The sequence below is a fragment of the Aythya marila genome, assembly GCF_965140915.1.
Source record: "Aythya marila genome assembly, chromosome: 6".
NCBI classification, from domain to species: Eukaryota; Metazoa; Chordata; class Aves; order Anseriformes; family Anatidae; genus Aythya; species Aythya marila.
The window spans coordinates 32,048,704-32,069,210 of NC_139047.1; the positions used below are offsets into that span (position 1 = coordinate 32,048,704).

Here is a 20,507-nt window from a genome sequence, read left to right on the forward strand (position 1 = left end):
CAGGTGCTGGAGAGAAGCCGAGGAGTGATGAGATTGTCACCAAGGAGACCAGAAAACAGGGCCCAGCTCCGGGCACGGGGGGCTGCGGGGAGAGGGGAAGGAAGGGAAGGGGTTTCTGCCAGCCCCAGGGCAGGCTGAGGGGGCTGCCAGGGGTGGGGAGGCAGCAGCTGGAGACAGAGAGAGGCCAGGAGAGCAGCCAAGTGCTGAACTTTAATGGAAATCCTTGATAAAAACGAAGGGAAAAGAGACCAGAGGCCAGGAGAACAGCACCTGCCTGCAGCCCCCACGCACTGCAGGTGCCCCCGGAGGAGGGACAGCACCGAGGGGATCCTCCTCCAGCACCACCGCTGCCCTCGTACCGCCGGGAGCCAGGCAGGAAAAAAAAAGGGGCAAAAAGCCCAGCTTCTGCCCAAAACCCACGGCTGGCAAGGGGCAGGAGGGTGGCACAGGCATTCAGAGAGGATAAAACACATGGGCTAGGAGGGCCAAGCCCTGCTCCTCCCAGAGGAGCAGTGTGGGGGCCAAGGACTTCTCTCCAGGGGGCCCAGGCTCTCCCCGCTCTGGCCTGCAGCGAGGGGGGAGCAGACTCAGCTCCCTGGGGCTCCCAGGGGCTCGGGGTCAGTGCAGGGTGACCCAGGCAAGCACAGGCTCAGCCCATGCTGGTCGGGGAAGGGAAGGCCAGGCTGACTCCAAACTCACTCGCAGCTCCCATGCAGCAAAGAAACCAACCCCCCCATCTGGCTCGAACATCAGCCACAAACCCAACTTCAGCAGCTCCTGCCGTTTGTTTTAAAAAAAAAAAAAGGAAGTCACACAGCTCTCCCCAGCAAAACATCCCTCCCTAAAAACAGCCCGCAGGCAGGCGTGCGGCTCAGGGGGCTCCGGAGCCAGCTCCTGGCTCTTCCTTTGAGGTAGGTTGAGGCGTCCCCAGGGAGGGACGGCAGCTGCCCGGTCACAGCAGCAGGGCAGCGTCAGAGGCAGGCGGCAGGCTTCTGCTCGGCTGCAGCAGCGTGCTTGGAGAGAGGTAAAGTTGGAGCAGGGCTGGGCTCCAGGCATCTCCTGAGGTCCTCGTCGGCTGGAGGCAGGAGTTTGCTGCAGGAGAAAGGAGAAGTTGTTTGAGACAGAGATGGGATGGCCACGGCAGCCACTCCCCAAGCACCAGGCAGCCCAGTACGCACGGGGCGTACGGCGCCAAAGAGACAAGTTTGGTCTTGCCAACACCCCGCCAGCCCTACCCCGTTGGCTCTGCAGAAATCAGGTGCTGGCGTCAGACCCCGTAAGCCTTCTTCCTTTCCCCCTCAGACAAAGCTGGCCTCCCTGCTGCCAGGGTGTCAGCCCCAAAGCCACGCTGCGAACAGCACGGCCACCGCCAACTCACCCCAGTCCTCCCAGTTCCAGTTTGCTGAAGCCATTTGACTGAACGCCGCTTTTCTGGAGGAGGAAGGACTTCGGGAAGGACCACTGCAGGGGGAGAGAAAGATGAGCAAATGGCCCTTTTGCAAAATCCCCTCAGCCCGCTGTGCCCAGAGAATAGGCTGGGATCTGCAGTGGGCTGCCCTGCCGTGCTTCAGCTTCAACTGCCTTACACTGCTGCGCATCGTCACTGCCACCAGCCTGTTCCCAGAATAGCAAACGGAGCAGTCTCTGCTCTCTGCTTAATGAATCCCTCTGCTGGAAGTGGGAGCAGAGCATCTTGAGGTCAGGAGAGTGGGTTTCTTCGCTAGATCAGCCTGCTCCAAGGCACAGGAGTGACAGACGGAGATTGTTCCCTCACCAAGGGGAATAAAGGGCAGGCGGGATGCTAAATTTGTAAGGCTGTGCCCAACGCATCCAAGGAGCCTCAGATGCAGAGTACTTGCAGATCTGATTTACTGCATGGACTTTATGTTAGCAAGGGATGGAGAAGTGTGGGTTTTTCCAGACTGCTGGAGGCCTCGGCAGCGAGGGAAGAACAGTGCAAACAGGTAGGGCAGGAGCGGAATGCGCAGCAAGTGGTTCTGAACCAGACAACTGCAGGTTTGTGGGCTCTCTGCCCCCCTCTTCACACGCTTTGGAGCACAGAACCACCTCTCCCTAGCTTACCCGTAGCCATACTCACCATCTGGGCCAGATCCGTCCCCGCCCCGGTGTGGTACCCTTTCACACACCAGTTCTTCAGCAGCTCCAGACCTGGGCAGCGACAGAACAGACAAGAAGCAAGAATGAGCAGCAACCAGGCAAAATCTTCCCCATTTGGGGCTCACAAATACGCTGCAGAGCGTGAACTCACCCCGCAGTACAATGGCACGCAGTAACTGCCTGAACACGTGCCTCAGCCCCAGCAAACACGGGGTAAAGAGAGGGCGTTCACCCTTTGTAGGAGCAAACGGCGCCGAGCGCCAGCACGTGGGCTGCCGCAGTGCTGCCTCGCTGCCGGGGAGCCAGACGCACCGAGCAGCAGGCTGAGCCAGGCAGGGAAACTGGGGCAAGGCAGGATTTGCTGATTTGGACCAGACTGGCTGTCCCCCAAGCCCGCTGCCTGCCGACAGCAGCTCAGGTAGCCTCCTCCTTGCACAGCAGCGGCCGCAGCAGCTCGGTGCATCACCTCCTACCTGCCTGGAGACACCACAGACACGCTCAGCTCAACGTGGGCTCCATCCCCGGCAGGTGCCAAGGCTGAGGTGCCGTGAGAGTTAAGAACCTGAGGACCAATGGCCAGGAACTTGATGCTGCCCCAGCTGGGGTTACTGTGGCTTGCTATACGATACCAGCCCTGGCTATAGGAGGAATCCTCGCTGCCCAAACTGTGCTCCTCGCTGACCTTTCAGCGAGCCCCAAGACCTCAGGGGGTAAAAAATAAATAAAATGTTGGGGGCTGAGGGCAGCCGGACAGCCCTGCCCCAGCTCTGTGCACCAGGCAGGGCTCTGCACCTTGCTGGCCAGGGAGAGAAGAGGACAGCGAGGAATGTACGTCGCTGGGAAGGGGGCACGGGGAGATTGGGTTTTACTCGGGGGAAGGCCATGGGGCAGAGCAAATCTGCTTGCCGGGCTACCAAGGGGATGCTGGAGCTCTGAACCAGGACCCAGCCCGAGCAGGGCAGCACTTCAGTGCGGATGATGACAGGACCTTTCCTCCAGCTGATGGAAGAGCATCCTGAAAAGGCATTAGCGAGGGAAAGAGTGACACATGCTGACAGCACAGCTGGAGAGGGCTGCGAGGTTGTTATTGCTGTGTGAAGGACAGTCGCTGACCCCTTTGATATTTGCTTAAACAGCAGTGAAGAGTGACAAAAGCTTTTTTTTTTTCCCCTTTTTTACTTTTCTCTACGTTACAGCCACACCAGGAGCACACATACAGCTGTGTCAGTGGAAGGCTGACTCTTACAGAAACATCTCCAGCAAAGTCAGGAGCTAGATGAGCCATAGGCTCACTCCTTTTGCGTTCTCCAACTCCTCACACTGGAACTCTGCTAGTTCTCTCTCCTCAACAGCCTCTCCCACTGTCCTGGGTGAGAAGGAATTGGTCTGGCCCAGCAAGCCTCACTAAAGGCCAGATTTTGTTAAAATACAGAGCTGTCCCGGAAAGATGGAAATGACAGCTAAATTTCCAGGGTTTAGGAAAAACACCCCTTTCGCCTGCATGCAGACACTTTTTTCATTGACTAAAAAGCAGCAGAAGACCAGGGAATAGGCCCAATTTTCCCTTCACTTCACAGATCAGCTGTAAGGAACAAACCCCAGCAACCCCAGCTGTTTCTCCCTCAAAAGAAGGAGGAGGTATGCACCAAGAGGCCTACAGGTTGAAGGCAGAATCCAGCCTGCTTCGGTTGGATACCAGGAAACCCTGAGGCCCCTAGAAGTGCTGGTGCTGAGTTTAGCACAACCAACATCTGTGATCAGCTCGGAATAAGCTTTTCCTGGCATGCGAAGCAGCCTGGGAGGGGAACATATTTCCTGGGTTAGTGTGGAGGCAGGCAGCTCCCTCTCAAAACGTTCAGAAGCCTCCCACGACCGCAGGCTGGAGCCTGCCTGACTCGGGTAACCACGCCAGGCCCTCGGGTGGCACTTACCTTTGTGTTTGTTCGAGTAGTACTTGAGCTCCCACTGGGTCACCAGGATGTTGAAGTAGCGAGGCTGCTCGAAGAAGCGCAGATACCGCATGGAGATGTGGGTGGGGAACACCCGCTCAAACTGCCCGCGCCGCGAATACTCGTCCTCCGTTTCCACGAGAACGCGGACGTCATCTGGGGTCAAGATGTCCAAGACAGAAGAATAAAAATCCTGCAGACAAGAGCAGCCCGGGGTCAGGGGGAAGCGAACTACGTTTTGCCAGTCCCCTTTCCCACCTCCCCTACTCCCCAAACCCTTCCAGGCAGAGGTAATTATGTGCCTATGCAGTAGTTTAAGCAAACCTGACTTATTTCTGATCAGCTCTCCTGCAGAGATCACGCCCAGAGGGGAGCAATCAGAAAAAGGGCATAGGATGGACACGTGGGATCGTTTGGAAAAGTGGCTTGGCAGTACAAGTAGCAGAGGAGGTTGTGTCATACCTGGTCAGGAACCTTCTGTGTCAAGTAATAGGCCTTCTTCATCTTCTCTGCTGTGAAATGCTCAGAGACTGGCCTGGGCTTCTCCTTCAAAGCGCTGCCCAGACTGAGGACACACACACAAAAAAAAAAAAAAGGTGGTAGAACATTTAAGCAGACAAAGCCAAGTACTGCTGTGGCAGGGCTGCTCCCAGCAACTTTGGTGTGATCATGACACCCTTGGGAAGGTGCTGTGGAGGAGAGAATGTTTTCTCCACGGATTTCACTAGTTCTGAGATCAGTGATGCATCCGCAGCCTTGTGCATCGGCACAGGACCCAGGCAGGATGTGGGCTAGGCAACGAGGAGGATCCTGCCAGCTCCTCACTGAGGCACTGCAGCATTCCTTCATCTGAAACGTCAATGACCGCCTCGTACCCACAAAGGATGCAAGAGGACCTGATTCAGAGCACACACAGCCTGGAGGGATCACAGATGTACATCCCACCGGGGATGCAGCTCCCTAAGTGCTGGGTGTCCTGGTACTCAGCACTGGGACTGCACGAGGCAGGAGAGCACCGCTGGCTCCAAGACTTCCTCATGCAACGCCCGAGAATTCCCAAGCCTTGGTTTCAGCCACAGCTCCACATGCCATGGGAAATCCTGGCCTTTTGTATGATCTGACCAGCAACCATCTGAACTATTCGAAGCACCCAAATGAACCATTTGGGGATGCCAGAGCCGGGGAGATACTTGTCGAACACCTTTTAACACTTATATCAACACAGCTAATTTGTTCTGCCGCCACAAAAATAATTAGAAGTGCGCAGATCCAAACAGGAAGAGCAGAGCCCTGAGGCTGCGCTGCACGGTTCTTGGGAACATCCAGATCTACTGGAATTATGCCCGTATGCAAAAAAAAACCCTTCGTATCCTTCCCAGGGCAGGAGATACAGTTTAGCAAGGCTGACTCTGGATGCAGGAACTCTGGTAATGCATCATCTGAACCATGTTAAGGATCTGGTTAATCCCCCGCAGGTCCCTCCAAGGACACCTGCCCTTCAGCACCTCTGTTGCAAGCCGCAAATGAGCGTGTGATCAAAGCGCCGCGCACGAGCTGGCGAGAGCTCCCTGGGCTGGAATGGGCCCGCGCTCCAAGCTTCTCCCTTCGCTCAGGGCACACAGCAGGCAGGAGGCAGGAGGCCTCTCTTCCTCCGTGTCTGCACATCACCCCTGCAAGCTGTCCCTTGGGTGATGTAGGGCCAGCAGCCTCCCTGCTACTGCAGGGAACAGGGCTGGTCCTCCCCACCCCCTGTCAGGTCTGGAACCAGTGAAAGCCCCAAAGCGTGGTAAAAAACAAAAGGAAAAGGGGCTTGGGTGGGCACATGCCCAGGAATTAGCCTAACGCAAAAACAAAAAGAGAAAAAAAAAGAAAAAAATAATAATAGTCACTTCTATTGCAAGACAAAACTGCACACCCACAAACATGTTCTCCATCCTCTGACACCTGTAATTCTGCCTAAGGAACAAATTGCTCCAGCCTTTGCAAAATAACAGGTGCTCCTCCAGCTCAAGGCGGCAGCACGTCAGCTCTGGGGGATGGGGTAAGCGGATCCAGCCCCAACACAGCCAGCCAGCCCTCCAAGCAGATGGAGAGGCAGCGTGGCTCAGCATCACGTTAGTTCTGGCAGGGGGGAGGAAGACTCGACTAACTGCAGAGCAAGCACGAATTACCCTGGCCTGGCCTCACTTCCAACTATGGACTTGCAGATGGGGCATAAATCCTTCTGCCTCGAAGGGACCGCAGGAACCAGATACCCATGTGATGATGCAAGTCCCTCAGACCCACAGCTGAAGGACCAGCAAGCACGGGCTCTTAACAGCACAGAAACCAGCATCTACTGGGCTGAAAACAGCCCCCAGCTGAACTGCCCCGGGAGAAAAGCCTGCTTTGCCCTTCTGCCCTGACAGAGAAGGGGGCTGACCTGCAGGTGGAGTCACTCCTGGTCTGCGGCCTCGAGGCTACGCTGTCCGTGCTGGGCAGAACGAAGCCAGCGAGGTTGAGCAGGTCCCGGATCATCTGGCCCTTGATGCTCACATCCAGAGGGGAGTTGGAGTGGAGGCTGCGGGAAGGAAGCATCACAGCAGTCAGAGCTAAAACAAGAGGTGCTGAGCCCCGTGTCCCCCAACATCACGCCCTCCTTCACGGGGGCTCCCCACCAGAAATGGTTTGCTTCACTCCCTCTGCCCAGCGGGCTGCTGGAAGGGAGGACTTTGCAGCAGGATGGCAAGGATTGCTGCAATCAGGAGAGGGAGGCTTCAAAGCCCACCACCATTTAGCACAGGGTGCAGGGGGCATCACAGGCCGAATTCCCTTGGTGATAAAAAAAATTCGTCCACCCTGCACCGGCTCTGAGACAGACTTTGGAGGAGAAACTGCTTTACCTCGGGGAAATGTTGACCTCTAAGATCCAGGGCTTGAGGTTTTCATCCAGCATGATATCAAACCCAAAGAGCTCATGGCAGCAGTAGGGCCGCCGCACGTACATCTTCACCAGGCTGTTCACGTAGGGCTCAGATCTGCAAGCCAAGTGAAAACGCTCGTTTCCACCAGGCAGGCAGCAGAGATCTGCCTGTTCACAGCACACTGCCGCTTCTGAGAGCGCACGCAGCCACACGCTGCGGGAACGGGTGGGCTGAACGCCTGCAAGCTGCTGCTGCACTGCGTATGGAGCCGCCATCAGATCCTGAGCGACCTCCCCGCCCCCCCCAGAGCTGCCCCCACCCCAGCCTTTGTCACACAGGGCCTGCTTCTGAAGGCAAGGATTCCCCCAGCCCCGAGGGACTTTTATTCTCAGGCGTCCTGCGCAAGTGGTGCAGCGGGTGGCAGGCACGGGGCAGAGTGCCAGGTACGCTGCGCCCTCCTGGGCACCACCCCTGCGCCGCAGGCAGAGCCCGGAGCTATGCAGCCCTTGCAGCTACTGCAGAAAGAACGTGGGTAACACGATAAAAGGAAGGATCTGGAGAGAAATACTGAAGCCAACGGCGGTGGCAGCATTTAGATTAAGAGCAAAAGGACCAGGCTGAGAGGGAGCTGAGAGGAACAGAGCAAGGGGTGGCAGGACTCACGCAATGATGGTTTTGATAACGATGTCCTTGATCTTCTCCCAGATGGCCTCGCTGTTAACTCCTTTCTGGGTCAGGTAACTCCAGAGAGCTTTGAGTGCCCTGGGAGACAGAAAGCAAAGGAGATGGCTTTGTTGCCTAAACCTGCTAGGGAAGTGATAACAGCAACGGGGAGCGTTGACAAAGCTCTTCCTCAGCAGCAAGCCAGGGGGCAAATTTCCACCTTTCCTGAGTGCAGCCATCCTTCTGCCATCCCCAAACCAGTCAACTCCTGGTTGCAGCCCTCCCCAGCCTGGCACCTCATCTTGCAGGGCCAAGCTACCAGCACCATAAATCTGTCAAAGACTTGTCCCAGCATTGGAGTAATAAGTCCCAAATTAGCACACGAGCGAGGTACGTCAGCCCCAGATCTTCTTTTCCCTCCCCCTCCGTGTCCTTAGCAAACCTCCCCTTCCTGCAGGCCTTCTCCAGGAGCACTGCAAAGCAGCTCAGCAGGAATCCAGCAAGACCCCCGTAAATCTTTTAGCTCGAGTCATTTCGCTGAGGCTCTGGGGGTGGAGAGATTTCATTTATTTTTATTTTTATATTGTGGAGAAAAGGATGGTGGGGGAGAGTCTCTCTGCTTTTTATGAGTTTCCCACACCACACCAAGCGCTGCGAGTTGCCCTGACATTAAGCCAAGGATGCTCAGATGTTGCTTAAATGAGACCGTGTGGCCAATGGCCAGGAATCCAAAGGTCACGCTTCCTGCATACAAGATGGAGTTGATTACAGCCACTCTCATCTTCAGCGTGGGAGCAGCCAGCTTGGATTTGCGTGGCGGGACCAAAAAACCACACGATCCCACCCCCAGGGGATGCCAGCTGCTGGGGGACAGCAGCCCCTTCTCAGTGCACCTGTGGAGGGACAGACCACCGGGTCCAGGTGCAAGAAAGCAATCCTCTCACAGCAAAGCACCTCTCGCAGCTTCCCTTTGAAGTGAACCAAGTAGCCCAGCCCAGGCCCACAAATCGAGAACTCTAACCTGCACTATTTTTAAAAGAGTTTAAACACCACTGTGGAATCAGAGACAAGTGCCTGAGCACTTGGATCAGTCCGCCCGTGGGACAGCGGGGAACAGAAACTCCTGCAAGACTGCAGCCCTGCTCTGAAGCGCCTAGAAATGCACCGCTGCTCCTTAGCACCACGTCCCCTTCACACCGATTAGCACACACATTACCCATTTTGTACCAAACCTGCTCCGTTCTCTGGCTCCGCAGAGAAGCGTGCGATGGGCAGAAGCTCCCACCCAGCCCACCTAGCTAATTTAAGCGTCAGAACTGCCTATCAAGTTTCTAACAGGAAAAAGAAATATATCAGACTCAGCCTTAACCACATCCCATCAACCCCACACCAGGACAAGAAGATGAATGAGCACAGATGAGAGCAGAGCTTGAAGCAGGGAACAGTGCAGGCAACAACCACAGCTGAAGCAGCGGTGGACGGGATAAATCACAGGCCAGGACAAACTCATTCCTCCAAGCAGGAGGAGAAAATACAGGAAGCACCTTCGAGTTTTGGGTACAAATACCAAAAATAAGGCTGACTTAACAGGAAAAAGAAAGAGCTGCCCCTGTGCCCTGAAAGCTCCCCCCCAAGCACCTACCATTTGTGCCCCTGACAAGCAGTCTCATCCGAATTGGACTTGTACTCCGTGTTCTTCTTGTTCACGCTGTAATTGGTCAAGTGCACGAATTTGTTGCTGAGGCTCTTCATCGAGGAGGAGTACCTGGAGGAGATGAGAGCAGGACAAGCAGTCTGCAGCAGCTCTGCTACCTTTCCTCTCGGCCACCCGCTAGCTCTGCTGCTGCCCTCTCCCAGGGTGCCTGGAGCAAGGCCTCCTCCACAACTTCTATCCCCACAGACCCAGAGCTGACTGGATTAAGGATGAGGCACAGAGCAGGCTGCCTCGGGGCCAAGGGATGCAAAAGATCAGAGCACTGCTGAGCAAAAGCAGTGAAGGAACTGCAGCAGCCCAGTGTGATATAGCCAAAACTGGATGGGACATCTTAATTTATGGTACGTCAACTCCCAGCACAGGCAGCACGTTTATCTTGAGCTGAGCTTGCTTTGGGAAAGGTGGATGAATGAAGCATCCTCTCTGCCACGCAACCTACTTGCAGCTAGCGAAGCGAACCAATCCGTCCTTGAACAGGTAAACCCTGAGGGGATCGTAGCAAGTGACATACACGTAGATCCTCAGGTCGAATTTCCTCCCGCCAATGAGGTAGGGTTTGTGCAGGTACCTGCAAGGGGAAGCAAGCACCAGGAGAGGGTCACAGCTTCTGCGAATGTTCTGGGAACATTTAAGAGGTACAGCGGGCCACAGATGGTTTGGTTCAGTGAGCAGAAACAGCTGGAAGTTTTCGCCCGAACCATTTCATTATTCACCCCACCCCAAAAGTTCATGATTTTCCATAAAAGAGTTTATTGCTTCACATGGGAGGCAGACAAGCCAACACAGCAGCTCCCCGCCTGCCAAACAGCACAGTGCTCCTGCCCTCAGGAGAACCTTCCCAGAAAGCAGGCACAAACCAAATGAGCTACTCCATTTTTCTGCACGAGGAGAGATTTTGAGAATCCTCTCATTTCAAGACAACCCTTTGGCCAATTCCCAACTCCTCCCAGTGGGCTTCTGAGCACCGGGTAAGGTTCGTGTGCCTCTAAAGACACCAAACCCCAGAGGTCAAAGCAGTGGGAGTGGGATCCCAGCAGAGCTGAAGCTGGCTCACCTGCCAGACAGAAGCTCCAGAACGCCTGTGGAGCCAAACTAAGATCTAGATTGTACCCAAGACCACAAAACTTCCTGCAGGGACAGCAGCACTCCTGTAAGCCCAGCTGCAGCTGACAGAGCCAGGCTTCCAGCAGCAGCATTACGCCCAGGCAGCAGAGAAGTTTCCAGATGCAAATCAGATGCTTCTGCTCTGCTGGCTCGTGGCCAGATCTGCCCAGATCTGGCCTGAGGGGTGAGGCACTAGGAAGTCGACCTGTCAACCTTGTTTTTCTTCCCTCACCTCTGCACCAGCAGCGGTCTCCTTTTGGGGAGCTGGCTCCATTTGTGGATAACCTGAATGCCAATGCCTCTTGCTGATGCTGGCTGCAAAACATTAACGAGAAGGGATCAGACGTTCTCCCTGCAGCTACACAGGGACAGGGAATCGCGTGCAGCTTTGCCCTTACTGGTTTCACAATCCATTTCTGCTGGCTAGCTCCTTCCTCCCATGCTTTCCTGAGTAATTTGATGTCCTGGGGCAGGATGAAGGACTGGGGGAAGAAATTAAACTCCTTCTTTCCACAGCGAGTCTGCATCTTCAACAGGTTGCGCCACAGCCGGTCTTTTCTCCCAATTTGAAATGAACCAGGGAAGTGGTTTAGCTGGAAAGGAACCCAGATCCCGTGAGATCTCCCCGACACCCCATGCTGCTCCCTGGCCAGGGGATACATCCTCCCTCAACCCAGTGCAAGGACACATCTTCCTTGCTCCCCCACCAGGCCTGCAACAAAGCAGGACCCGCCTGCTCTTGAAGCTTCGCGGTGACAAACAGTTCTGGCTCCGTTCTGCCAGTGGGAAGATTACTTTAAACAGCAATAACTGGGTTTTATTAGGCAAAACCACAAGCAAACAGAGCTTAGCTACAGCCTTGCTCTGTAGCTGGCCAGCAGAGCTGTTCGCTCAGCTCCCATTTGTGCCTGTCTCCTGGGCTCATCTCCCAGCACAAAAATACCAACTGCCACACGGGGAAAGGGACAGGGCAAGGACAGTTTGCACAGCAAACACCTGGCCCCGAAGGGAGGACTCCCAAACTGCTCCCAGCACACTTCCCACCTACGTGGACGGGGTCAGCCCACACCATCCCCTACCTTCTGGTGCTCCCGGATGGCTCTGAAGCCGGGGGATTTCATGTGGTGGCCCCAGCAGCCCAGCCAGTCATTGCTCTCTGCAGGAAAACCAGAAATGTCCATGACCAAGCACCCTGCCGCCCACAACACCCTCTCAACCCAACAGCACCCCGTTTCCTTGGGCTGCTAGAAGTGTGCCAGGGATAGTGCACAGCAATAGCTCCAAGCAATCACAGTGGTTATGGCAAAACTGCCCAACCAAAGGCTGTGAGTGGGATCCATCCAGCCAGGAGGGTCATATCCCCACAGACAGGACTGCTGTAAGGGTCTGTGCAGACACGGGGTCAAAGAAATAGCTTTGAACCCCCAATATCCTTTCCTTACCCCTTCCTTTTTTTTTTTTTTTCAGCAGGCAAATAAAGCAGTTAACTAAACAGATCTGCTCTGCAGAGGGATGTGTAGGATTGCATGACCTGTTAGGCCTTGGTCTGCCCAGCGTGTCTCATTCTATCCCTAAAATTAACCGAGCAGAGGTCTCCTGATACACACAGGAGTCCTGTAAATACTTTTGGGAGCTCACCCTGCAGGGGAGGGATAAAAGCTGGGAATGCTCAGTGCTTCCTCAGCCCCCTCCTACACGTCTCTTCGGTGCCAAGATCCCACCCCAGAGAGCTCACCAGTTGAGGTCAGAGAGAAGGCCATCATCTTCCTCAGCACGTGGGGACGAGGGGCAGCGGTGCTGGGCTTGGCACCAGGAGAGCACCAGCCTCCTTAGCGTGGCAGCACCATCTAGAGGCACAGCTCAAACAAGCCAGATCCCAGCTCTGCTGCCCCACATGCTGCCCCAGCTCCTCCCAACATCGGAGTATGCCCCCGTGCTCCACGCCAGGGACAAGCCAAAAGGGAGCCTGGGTTCTGCTGGGACCCACAGAGCTCAGATATAGCGGGTCACGCAGGCAGAAGCAGGAATCCAGCACCCTACAGCACCCAGCCTGTATCCTGCTCTGCAGGCTGCCTCCTCACACCCACAGGCTGGAGGCGAGAGAGGCCACGCCGCATCAGCTGCTGCCAGCCTCCCACAACTTACTTTTGCTGACTCTGAAGTGAGACCTGCCAATGGTTTGCTTCACGATGTTCGGCGTGACCGTGCACATTTTCCACCGCAGCAGCTTCCTCTGCTCCCAAGGCAGCTTTTCCACTAGGGAGGCAAAAAGTTGAGGACAGGAGGAAACCAAACACGATACCTCGATTTTCTGCAGCTGTATCCAGGGCAAATCTTATGTTTGGTTGCAGGTCTGCAGGGAGGGGGTGTAATCATGTAATCCGCTTCCAGAACCAGCATGGAACAGAAGACCTGATGGCTGGGGGAGGTCCGGGATGCTGGAACACGGCCTGGCAACACGCCCCAGCTCACCTCTCTCATCCCGCGTACTGAAGTAGATGGTTGGAGGCACATTAGGGAACAAACTGCAGACAAGAGCTGGCTTGAGCACCTTCTCCTGATCCTCTGTGGGCTGGGCCAGGCACTCGATGCATTTCCTAGGAGAGATGAAGCGGCAGGCAGATGGCTACAGGTGAGAAACAGCACCGGGAGCATCTACACGGGCAGCTCCACAGAGGCCAGTTTACATCTCAACACCCATAAACTGTTGTCCACAGTTGCCACGAACCAAGGAGTTTCTGGTACCTTTGCAAAAATATATTGCAAAGAGGGCAGTAAATACAAGAACAACATCAGAGACGGGAAAAACACTAGAGCAAAACCAGACACCCAGGCAGGAACCAAGAGGAGGAGGTTATGACCCTAAAGGGACCATGGCCTGTGGAGGAACCTACACCAGAACAGTCAAGTAAGGAGCTAGGAACAGCAGAAGAAATGGAGGCACACCACACTGAGCAGCCTCCTGTGCTGCCCTCCTCCACAAGAGAAACATGCAACAACAGGTCTGGAGATCAGAAAAAGGAGGGAGCTGGGCTGTTCTTCCTAAGTGGCTATTTCTATCCATCCATTATTGTCACTGCCAGAACCAGTACAAGTTTATTCATCAGCAATAAAGCAAATTGGTTGCAATTCCTCGACAAGAAACTGTTCTGCTGTGGCCCAAGACTGCAGCAATCAGGAATTTGCATCATTGCAGCGTGGTGCAAGCAGTGGGCATAAAGGCCAGCAACCAATCTGCAGGGACAAGGGGTGGAGTTTGCACCAAATGCGTGTGCCAACTGTTGTTATCTCCTTCTGGGTTTTGCAGGGGCACGGGGTGGGGTTTGTTACACAACAAAACCTATAACCAGGTCGACAGGAACGTGGGGTAGAGGCTGTAATGAACACGTGGTTAAGATGTTGTAACCCTCTTGGTTTTGGTGTGTTTAGATTAGATATAAGGAAGAAAATCTTTACTCTGAGGGTGCTGAGGCACTGAACAGGCTGCCCAGAGAAGCTGTGGATGTCCCAGCCCTGGGGGTGTCCAAGGCCGGGCTGGATGGGGCTTTGGGCAGCCTGGGTTGGTGGGAGGTGTCCCTGCCCACGGCAAGGGGGGTGGGATTAGGTGGGCTTTAAGGTCCCCTTCCAACCCAAACCTTTCTATGACTCGATGTCAATCCCTAATAGCTGGGAGGAAAGGGAGCACCGATAACACACCTCTTGCTACACACACGACGATGCTATCAGTAGGGTTTATAACGAACAAGATTCCCACAGAAGTTCTGAAGTGTTTTGCAGAGGCGAGGCCTGGGATGGACGGAGCATAATTGGCAGGGCTTTGGTAGCAGGTGGCCTCGGGAAGGAGGCGAGGGACTGCCCAGTGCTGAAGGCATCTGCCTGAGTGATGCAGGCTCCTTCCCGGGGGCCAGCTGCTCCTCGTGTTGCCTCCCCAGGATGTTTTGCTGTCAGCTGGGTAATAGAGAGCTCAGAGTTCACCTGGCTTGACCTTTGTGGACTGTTGCTATCTTCACTCCATTCCCTCACACATTACAGCTCTCCTCTGTCACCGGAGAGGACAAAGACGGCCCAGTCTGGACAAAGATGCCAAGTTGCAGGGCACTATTTACAGCTACTAACCTGGACGGGAGAGCCCCAGAGCCACGAGATGGCATGCCAGCGACAGAGGAAGCATCCGAGTCACCTGCAGGAGGAAAGAGAGCCGGGTTTTGCCTCCGTGGGGAGCGAGTGCACACACAGGGAGGGAGGGAGGAGAGAAAACAAACGGTCCTGGGGACAGACCCTTCTCTGCTGCCCCGAATCCTGGGGTCCCAAGTTTTATCTGCTAACTGAACTGGTGGCACAAAGCACAGGGCAGGGGGTGGAACCGACTGCCCTGCACACAAAGAGCTGGGCAAGTGTTGCAGCAGGACAGTGCTGAACCCTAGCCCGTTTCCTAGAGGAAACCACACAGCTCCCCCTTGCCGCTGAGTCACATTTGGGTTCAGCACAATCTCTGGGGTCCCAGGCAGCCCCCCCTGCACTCCCCACCCTGCTGAGGCACGGGGCACAGCTCCCTCGGGAACGGGCACTCACTGTCCTCTTCCTCGTCTGTGCCACAGCTCTCATCCAGCCCATCGGGAAGCTCTTCCTCCACATCGTCCTGGGGGTGGCTTGGCTCCAGCAGCGCCTCCCCAGCAGCGACACTGGGACAGAGGACATCAGGTTAGAGGGAGCAGCACGTGCTTTCTGGCTCCAAGAAGCCCAGCACCCACAACGCAGCAAGAAATATTTGGCCAGAGGAGTGACAGCTCTCCTCTCCCCAAGGCTCACACGATCCCAAGCTAATAAGATGGACAGGCCCCAGGGAACACCAAGACAGAGGCACAAGGACCCCTCTCCCAGCGGGGTGAACGCTGGCAGCACCACAGCAGCTGGGGTCGTGCCTCCCCCAGAGCTCTCGTGGCCAAAGGAGGAAGGTTTCGCCACCACGGCCAGCCCAGCTCCCCTCACCACAGCCTTCCTCCTCTCCTCTACTCACTCGGGCTTCCCTGGGAGCACAGCCTGGGGCCGCTTCTCCTCCTTCCCCAGCGTGACAGCAGACATCTGAGCCGCCACCTGGGAGATGGCAGCCGGGTGCTGAGGCTCCGCCGCCCGCTCCCTGCCTCCCAGCGGCCGGCAGTCGCTGCCACGCTCGGGAGAGGCAGCTCGGGAGGCCAGGAGGTGGAGGCCGATCCTCTTGGTGCACGCAGCGGCACCCTCGCTGCCCGTGAGGCCCAAAGAACCGGCAAGGCGGCGGCTGCTGCCCGGCTCCAAGTTGAGGGGGGCGATGGTTTCCTTGGGGGCGAGCTGCGCTGCCATGTGATGCCCCCACCTGCTCCCGAGGGGCACCCCGCCTGCCATCGTCCTGCCGGGGCTTCTCACATCCCTCCCAAAGCTGCAGGAGGTGGCCGTCTGCCCGGCCAGCCGCTGCGCAGCCCTTCTGGGGCTGAGCTCTGGCTCCTTCTCGCCGAAGCCGCGCGCTCTCCTCTCGGTGTCCCCCAGCGGCCAGGAGCAGCGCTCCCTCCTCAGGGTCAGGCTCAGGGAGGGGACGCAGCTTTGCTCCTGCTCGCTGCTTTGCGCCACGGGGGTGCTGGGGGAGCAAGCCCCATCGTCCCTGGAGCAGGGCCACGAGACAGCAGGGAAAGCGGGGGCGTTCTTCAGCTTCTTGATCTCCGGTGGCTGCAGCGGAGGCACTTGGGTGCTGAGTGGCCGCAGGAAGGAGTTGTTGTTGAGCACCGGGCAGTAGGAGCCGGCCGCCTGCCGAGCCGAGCTGAGGGCAGAGCCCTTGACCCCAGAGCTTTTGTGCTCCTCGGGCAGCGCAGGCAGCAGGCAGGGCTCCATCAGCACGGAAGACATCGCCCCTGCCGTGGCAGAGCCGCTGTCCCGGGGGCTTTGGAAAGGAAACCTGGAGCTTTCCAAGCCCGGCTTGGCTCTCAGGCAGGAGCGGCGGTGGAGCAGCGCGCTGCCACACAGCTCCGGGCAGGGCTGCGAGCGTTCAGCGGGGTGCGTGGGGCATGGCGAGGGGGGGTACGGGGAGCTGGACTGCTGCAAAGGGACCCCCGAGGGCGGGGGGCTGCGCTCCTGGCAAACGCTCCCGTGCTGCCCCTCCAGAGCCCAGATGGGTTTCGCCTGCTGAGGAACGCTGCGCCAGGCCTGCTGGGGTTGCGTGTGCTCTGCTGCGGGGCCGAAGCTCTTCTGTTTGGGGCCCAGGTTAGAGGGTTGCGGGCCTGCAGAGGCCATGGACAGCCATAGCACGTGGGGCGAGAGCCAGGCGGTCATCTACGGTCATCTACAGCGGCATTTTCGCTGGCCTGAAAAGAGAAGAGAGCACAAGGGGCACGGTGAGCCCAGCAGCCAGGCACCGGGAGGAGCAGGGGCAGCGTCAGAGACAGAGCTGGCAGCTCAGGCGAAACCAAAGGACAAAGAACGACTTGCAAAAGGCCCTGGGAAAAAAAGTCCTGTGCACACAAAAGCTTTGACTTTGCAAACACAAAGGTTTCCCTGGCTGCCACAGCAAGCCTGGCCTCAACGCGAGACAGCTCCCTGCCTGCCTCAGGGCTGGCACCACAGCCAGGGCCCATCCGTGTGGCCCTGCGCCTCCAAATCCCACCGTGCCACCTCTCTGGCCTGCACGGAAAGCCCCTAAATGCTTCTTTCTTTCTTTTTTTTTTTTTCTTTCGCTTCTCGTTCCCTTAAAGCTTCAGCTCCCCAAGTTACACACACAAAAAAAAAAGCATGGGGCTGCTCTACCATCAGCCCTTTGGTGGCACCGCACGCGTGCATCCCCCTTAATCTCAGCCCTGCAGAAGTCTCTCTGAGCAGCAGCTGGCAGCCCACAGACCCGCACAGACGTCCTAAATCCTGCTGAAAGTGTTCCTCCACACCTGCACGATCCCTTTGTGCCTGAGGAGAAGGGGAAGAGGAGAGCTGTGCGCCAGGTATGCGGCCTGCTTTAGCACGTGCCTGGAGGGCACGCTGAGATCAGAAATTGTATCCCGAGCTGGCTGAGGTGCTGCCTTCCTCTGCAGCCAGCCTCTCAGCTCACACAAGCCTGCAGGTTTAAAGCAAAAAAAGGATAAAAAGAAGGGGAAGCAGAGCATTAACCACCCCCCTGGATCTCCTTGTGATACGCACACCTCCTTTGTCACCTGCAAACCAAGCATGGGCTGCGGCAGCTGAGGTGTTGCTGCCAGACCCCAGCCTTGCTCAGGGGCACCAGGAAAGCACCGTGGGGCTTGCTCCGAGCAAGCTGCAGCCCTCACACACCTCCCTGAGCTACGAACCGGGCCCCTGAGCTCCAGCACAAGCTCCCACGGGGCCAGCAACCCCCCCGCCCTGACCAGATGAACCCCGGCCGTGCTGTGACATTCGCAGCGATTAGCACAAAGCGGCTCGGATGCCGCGAGCCGCCCGGCTCGAGTTTCCCCGGGTCAACAAGAGCTCGGCGTCCACACCAAGCCGCCGTGTTGTGCCCAGAGCACAAGTGCACTTGAACGCAGCCCGGCCCTGCCTCCAGTCCCCGGCCCCACAGCAGCAGAGGGGACACGTGCTGTCACCCAGGGGCTGTGTGACACACCAGGGCTCGCCAAAAGGACGCCTTGAAGCAGCCAGGAGAAGCAGCGGAGACGCAGACACCCTCACGTGCCAGGTACACCCCCGTGGGATGCAGCTCAGGGGGGTTCTCCTCGTGTTTGGCTCACCCATGCCTCCATCCGGGAGGAAGGTGACAGCTCGGTCACTGCTTCTGCCAAGCCAACCCTCGGGCACCAGCTCTAGAAGGATGCTCGGCAGGTTTTTTTTTGTAGAAACAGGAGCTGGGAAAAGCCCAGCTCCGCTCCCAGGGCGAATTGGCAGGGCTGGGAGTCAAACCCAAACATCGTTACCTGTAATTAATGCATTTTGGCTTGGCCTTACTGCTGCACAACAAATATCGAGGCCAAGCTTGTCGCTGCTAGCGGGCGCCCAGCTGCACCTGCTCACAACTCTTGGGTTCGCACCTTTTATTACAGCCACAGCCCTGACAGATGTCACCTTGCCCCGACCCCAGGGCGCTGCACCGAGCCTCGGGAGCAGGAGGGAGCTTCTCCCCGCCGCACCGCCCGAAATTACGGGCGCACAACCCCAGCCCCCGTCACGTGAGTGGGAGCAGGGAGGTTATTTTAAGCCCGGCTGTGGTGACACGCTTAAAATAACGAGAGCTTGCAAGGGGATGAGCTGCACGCTGACCTGATAACGCGCCGTCAGCCTCGCGCATCCACGAGTCACAAGAGGGGTAAGAAAAAAAAAAAGAAAAGAAGTCAGGCAAGTGTGATCTGCTGTTATTTTCTACGCCACTGCAGGGCAGGGCTGCAGCCTGCTCTTTGCGATGAGAAAAGGTAAGGCTGGTTTCTAAAGGAGATCTGAGCTCACGCCACATCCCTCCCTTGGAGCTGCGGGGCTTTGATTAATGCTTGAACAGGAGAGTTCGCATCAACGCAACGCAACCGGGTTTTAAAACCAACAGTTTCAAAATCAGGGCTTCTTCCCCTTCTAAAAATGTAAAAGCTTTCAACAAAGCCAAACCCGTGAATCCAAGAGCAAGGTACTGAGTGTGCCCAAGCTGCTCGCACGCCTGGTAACGAGACGCAAACTCCAGCAGCAGGGAACCCACCCTCGGCTCCAGCAAACGGGCAGCCTCAGCCCCACGTGGGTCACACAGAGGCACCCGAGCTGAAGCAGCACGAGGCCCCACAAAAACCAGGCGGCGAGGACAAGGCGGCACAGCGACAGCTCCATCACTGCAGGGACACCTGCGGGATGGGGGCTGCCCCAAAGAAATTCATTCTGGGGGCAAACCCAGAGGCACGGGACAATGATGAGCAGCCTCTCCCCTGCTCTGCGCAGACTGTAACGTGCCAAGCTTGTGTTTGGCCACTTGGGTCAAAAAAAAAAAAGACCAGTGAGAAGCCACGGCCACGAGGGCGTGTTGGCAAATTCCCCTGCATCCAGGGCCACCTCTGTGTTTCTCGCTGCCCTCAGGACGTCAGCGCCCGGTGCCAGCTGAGCTCAGGGACTCCGGCGTGATGAGGCAGAAAAGCTGTGGCTGCGTCATGGGGGGACGGCCGAAATCAAGGGCTGGCCCGACCCGACCTGGAGCCTGCCTCGGGCTGGCTGCCCTCAGTCACACTTTCTCATCCTCTCAGCTATGCCACGCCACCAGCCTGAGCAGGGTGATGACTCTGGGTTAAAAATAAGCAGTTCCAGCGCGGGGTGTTGTACAGCTTTGCGTTTCAAAGCGGCACAGGGGCAGCGTTCTTCATCCAGCCGGGCGTTTGGGGAATTTTTTCGGCTGGAGCTGGGGATTTCGGCCAGCAGAGGAGGCGGCAGGCGGGCAGCGCAGAGCAGCGTGGTTGGAGCCAGCCCGTCCGCGCTCAGCCTGGGGCGCGGAAACAAACCGGAGGTGGAAAACTCACCGGGAGCGCTGCAGGGACAGAACAGCACGGCAGAACGAGCAAACGAGAAGCGTGCGGTTCATTTACAACCCTCCAGTGCTTTATCCAACCTCATTTCTATATAATTTTCCTCTGAAAAACACCTGGGAGTGGAAAAAGCCGCCTCCGGCACTCAGCCGGGCACAGCCCCGGGACACCCCCGGGTGAGGCCTCAGCGGGGCCCAGCAGGCCCGACAGGCGCGGGGCCTGCAGGGGGAGGCCCGGCGGGCGCCCCCCGGCCCAGCCCCGGGTTTGAGGCCGTGCTGAGGCCGCTCCCGGTGCTACCGAAGCCCGGTTGGTGCAGGGGGGGGGTGCAGCGGGGCCCTCCCGCCCCCATCCCGGGGGTCTGGGCCCCCCCCTCCCGGTACTCACCCCCGCGCCGCCGCCCAACCGCCCGCCGTTGCCATGGCGACCCCGCGCCACCACGTGACCGGTAGGCCCCGGCGGGAGGACTACAACTCCCAGCATGCCCCGCGCTGTTCCCTCCTCCCCCCTTCCCTCCCTGCAGCGCCCCCTAGCGGCGGGGAGGGCCGGAGGGGGGCAGCAAGGGCAGGGCCCTGCTGTAGGG

General features: G+C 57.3%; 1 protein-coding gene across 4 annotated transcripts; it reads right to left on the bottom strand.

Annotated features, from left to right (window-relative positions):
* Positions 1 to 196: 196 nt before the first annotated feature.
* On the bottom strand, positions 197 to 20,503 carry TTLL4 (tubulin tyrosine ligase like 4). 4 transcript variants are annotated; one of them, XM_082764012.1, is made up of 19 exons: positions 19,922 to 20,503; positions 15,469 to 16,780; positions 15,024 to 15,133; positions 14,568 to 14,631; positions 12,924 to 13,048; positions 12,597 to 12,707; positions 11,531 to 11,607; positions 10,850 to 11,044; positions 10,684 to 10,766; positions 9,787 to 9,915; positions 9,276 to 9,398; positions 7,634 to 7,732; positions 6,950 to 7,084; positions 6,490 to 6,627; positions 4,530 to 4,632; positions 4,050 to 4,260; positions 2,099 to 2,169; positions 1,379 to 1,461; positions 197 to 1,092 (listed from the first exon to the last, which is right to left on the bottom strand). In XM_082764012.1, the coding sequence occupies exons 2-19, from the start codon at positions 16,746 to 16,748 to the stop codon at positions 972 to 974; spliced, it is 3,258 nt and encodes a 1,085-aa protein (XP_082620138.1). In that variant the 5' UTR covers positions 16,749 to 16,780; positions 19,922 to 20,503; the 3' UTR covers positions 197 to 971. The 4 variants fall into 4 exon arrangements, with proteins under 4 accessions (XP_082620138.1, XP_082620140.1, XP_082620141.1 ...); XM_082764014.1 differs by having other exon boundaries at positions 20,312 to 20,335; XM_082764015.1 differs by lacking the exon at positions 19,922 to 20,503 and adding an exon at positions 18,696 to 18,715.
* Between the last annotated feature and the right edge of the window lie 4 nt (positions 20,504 to 20,507).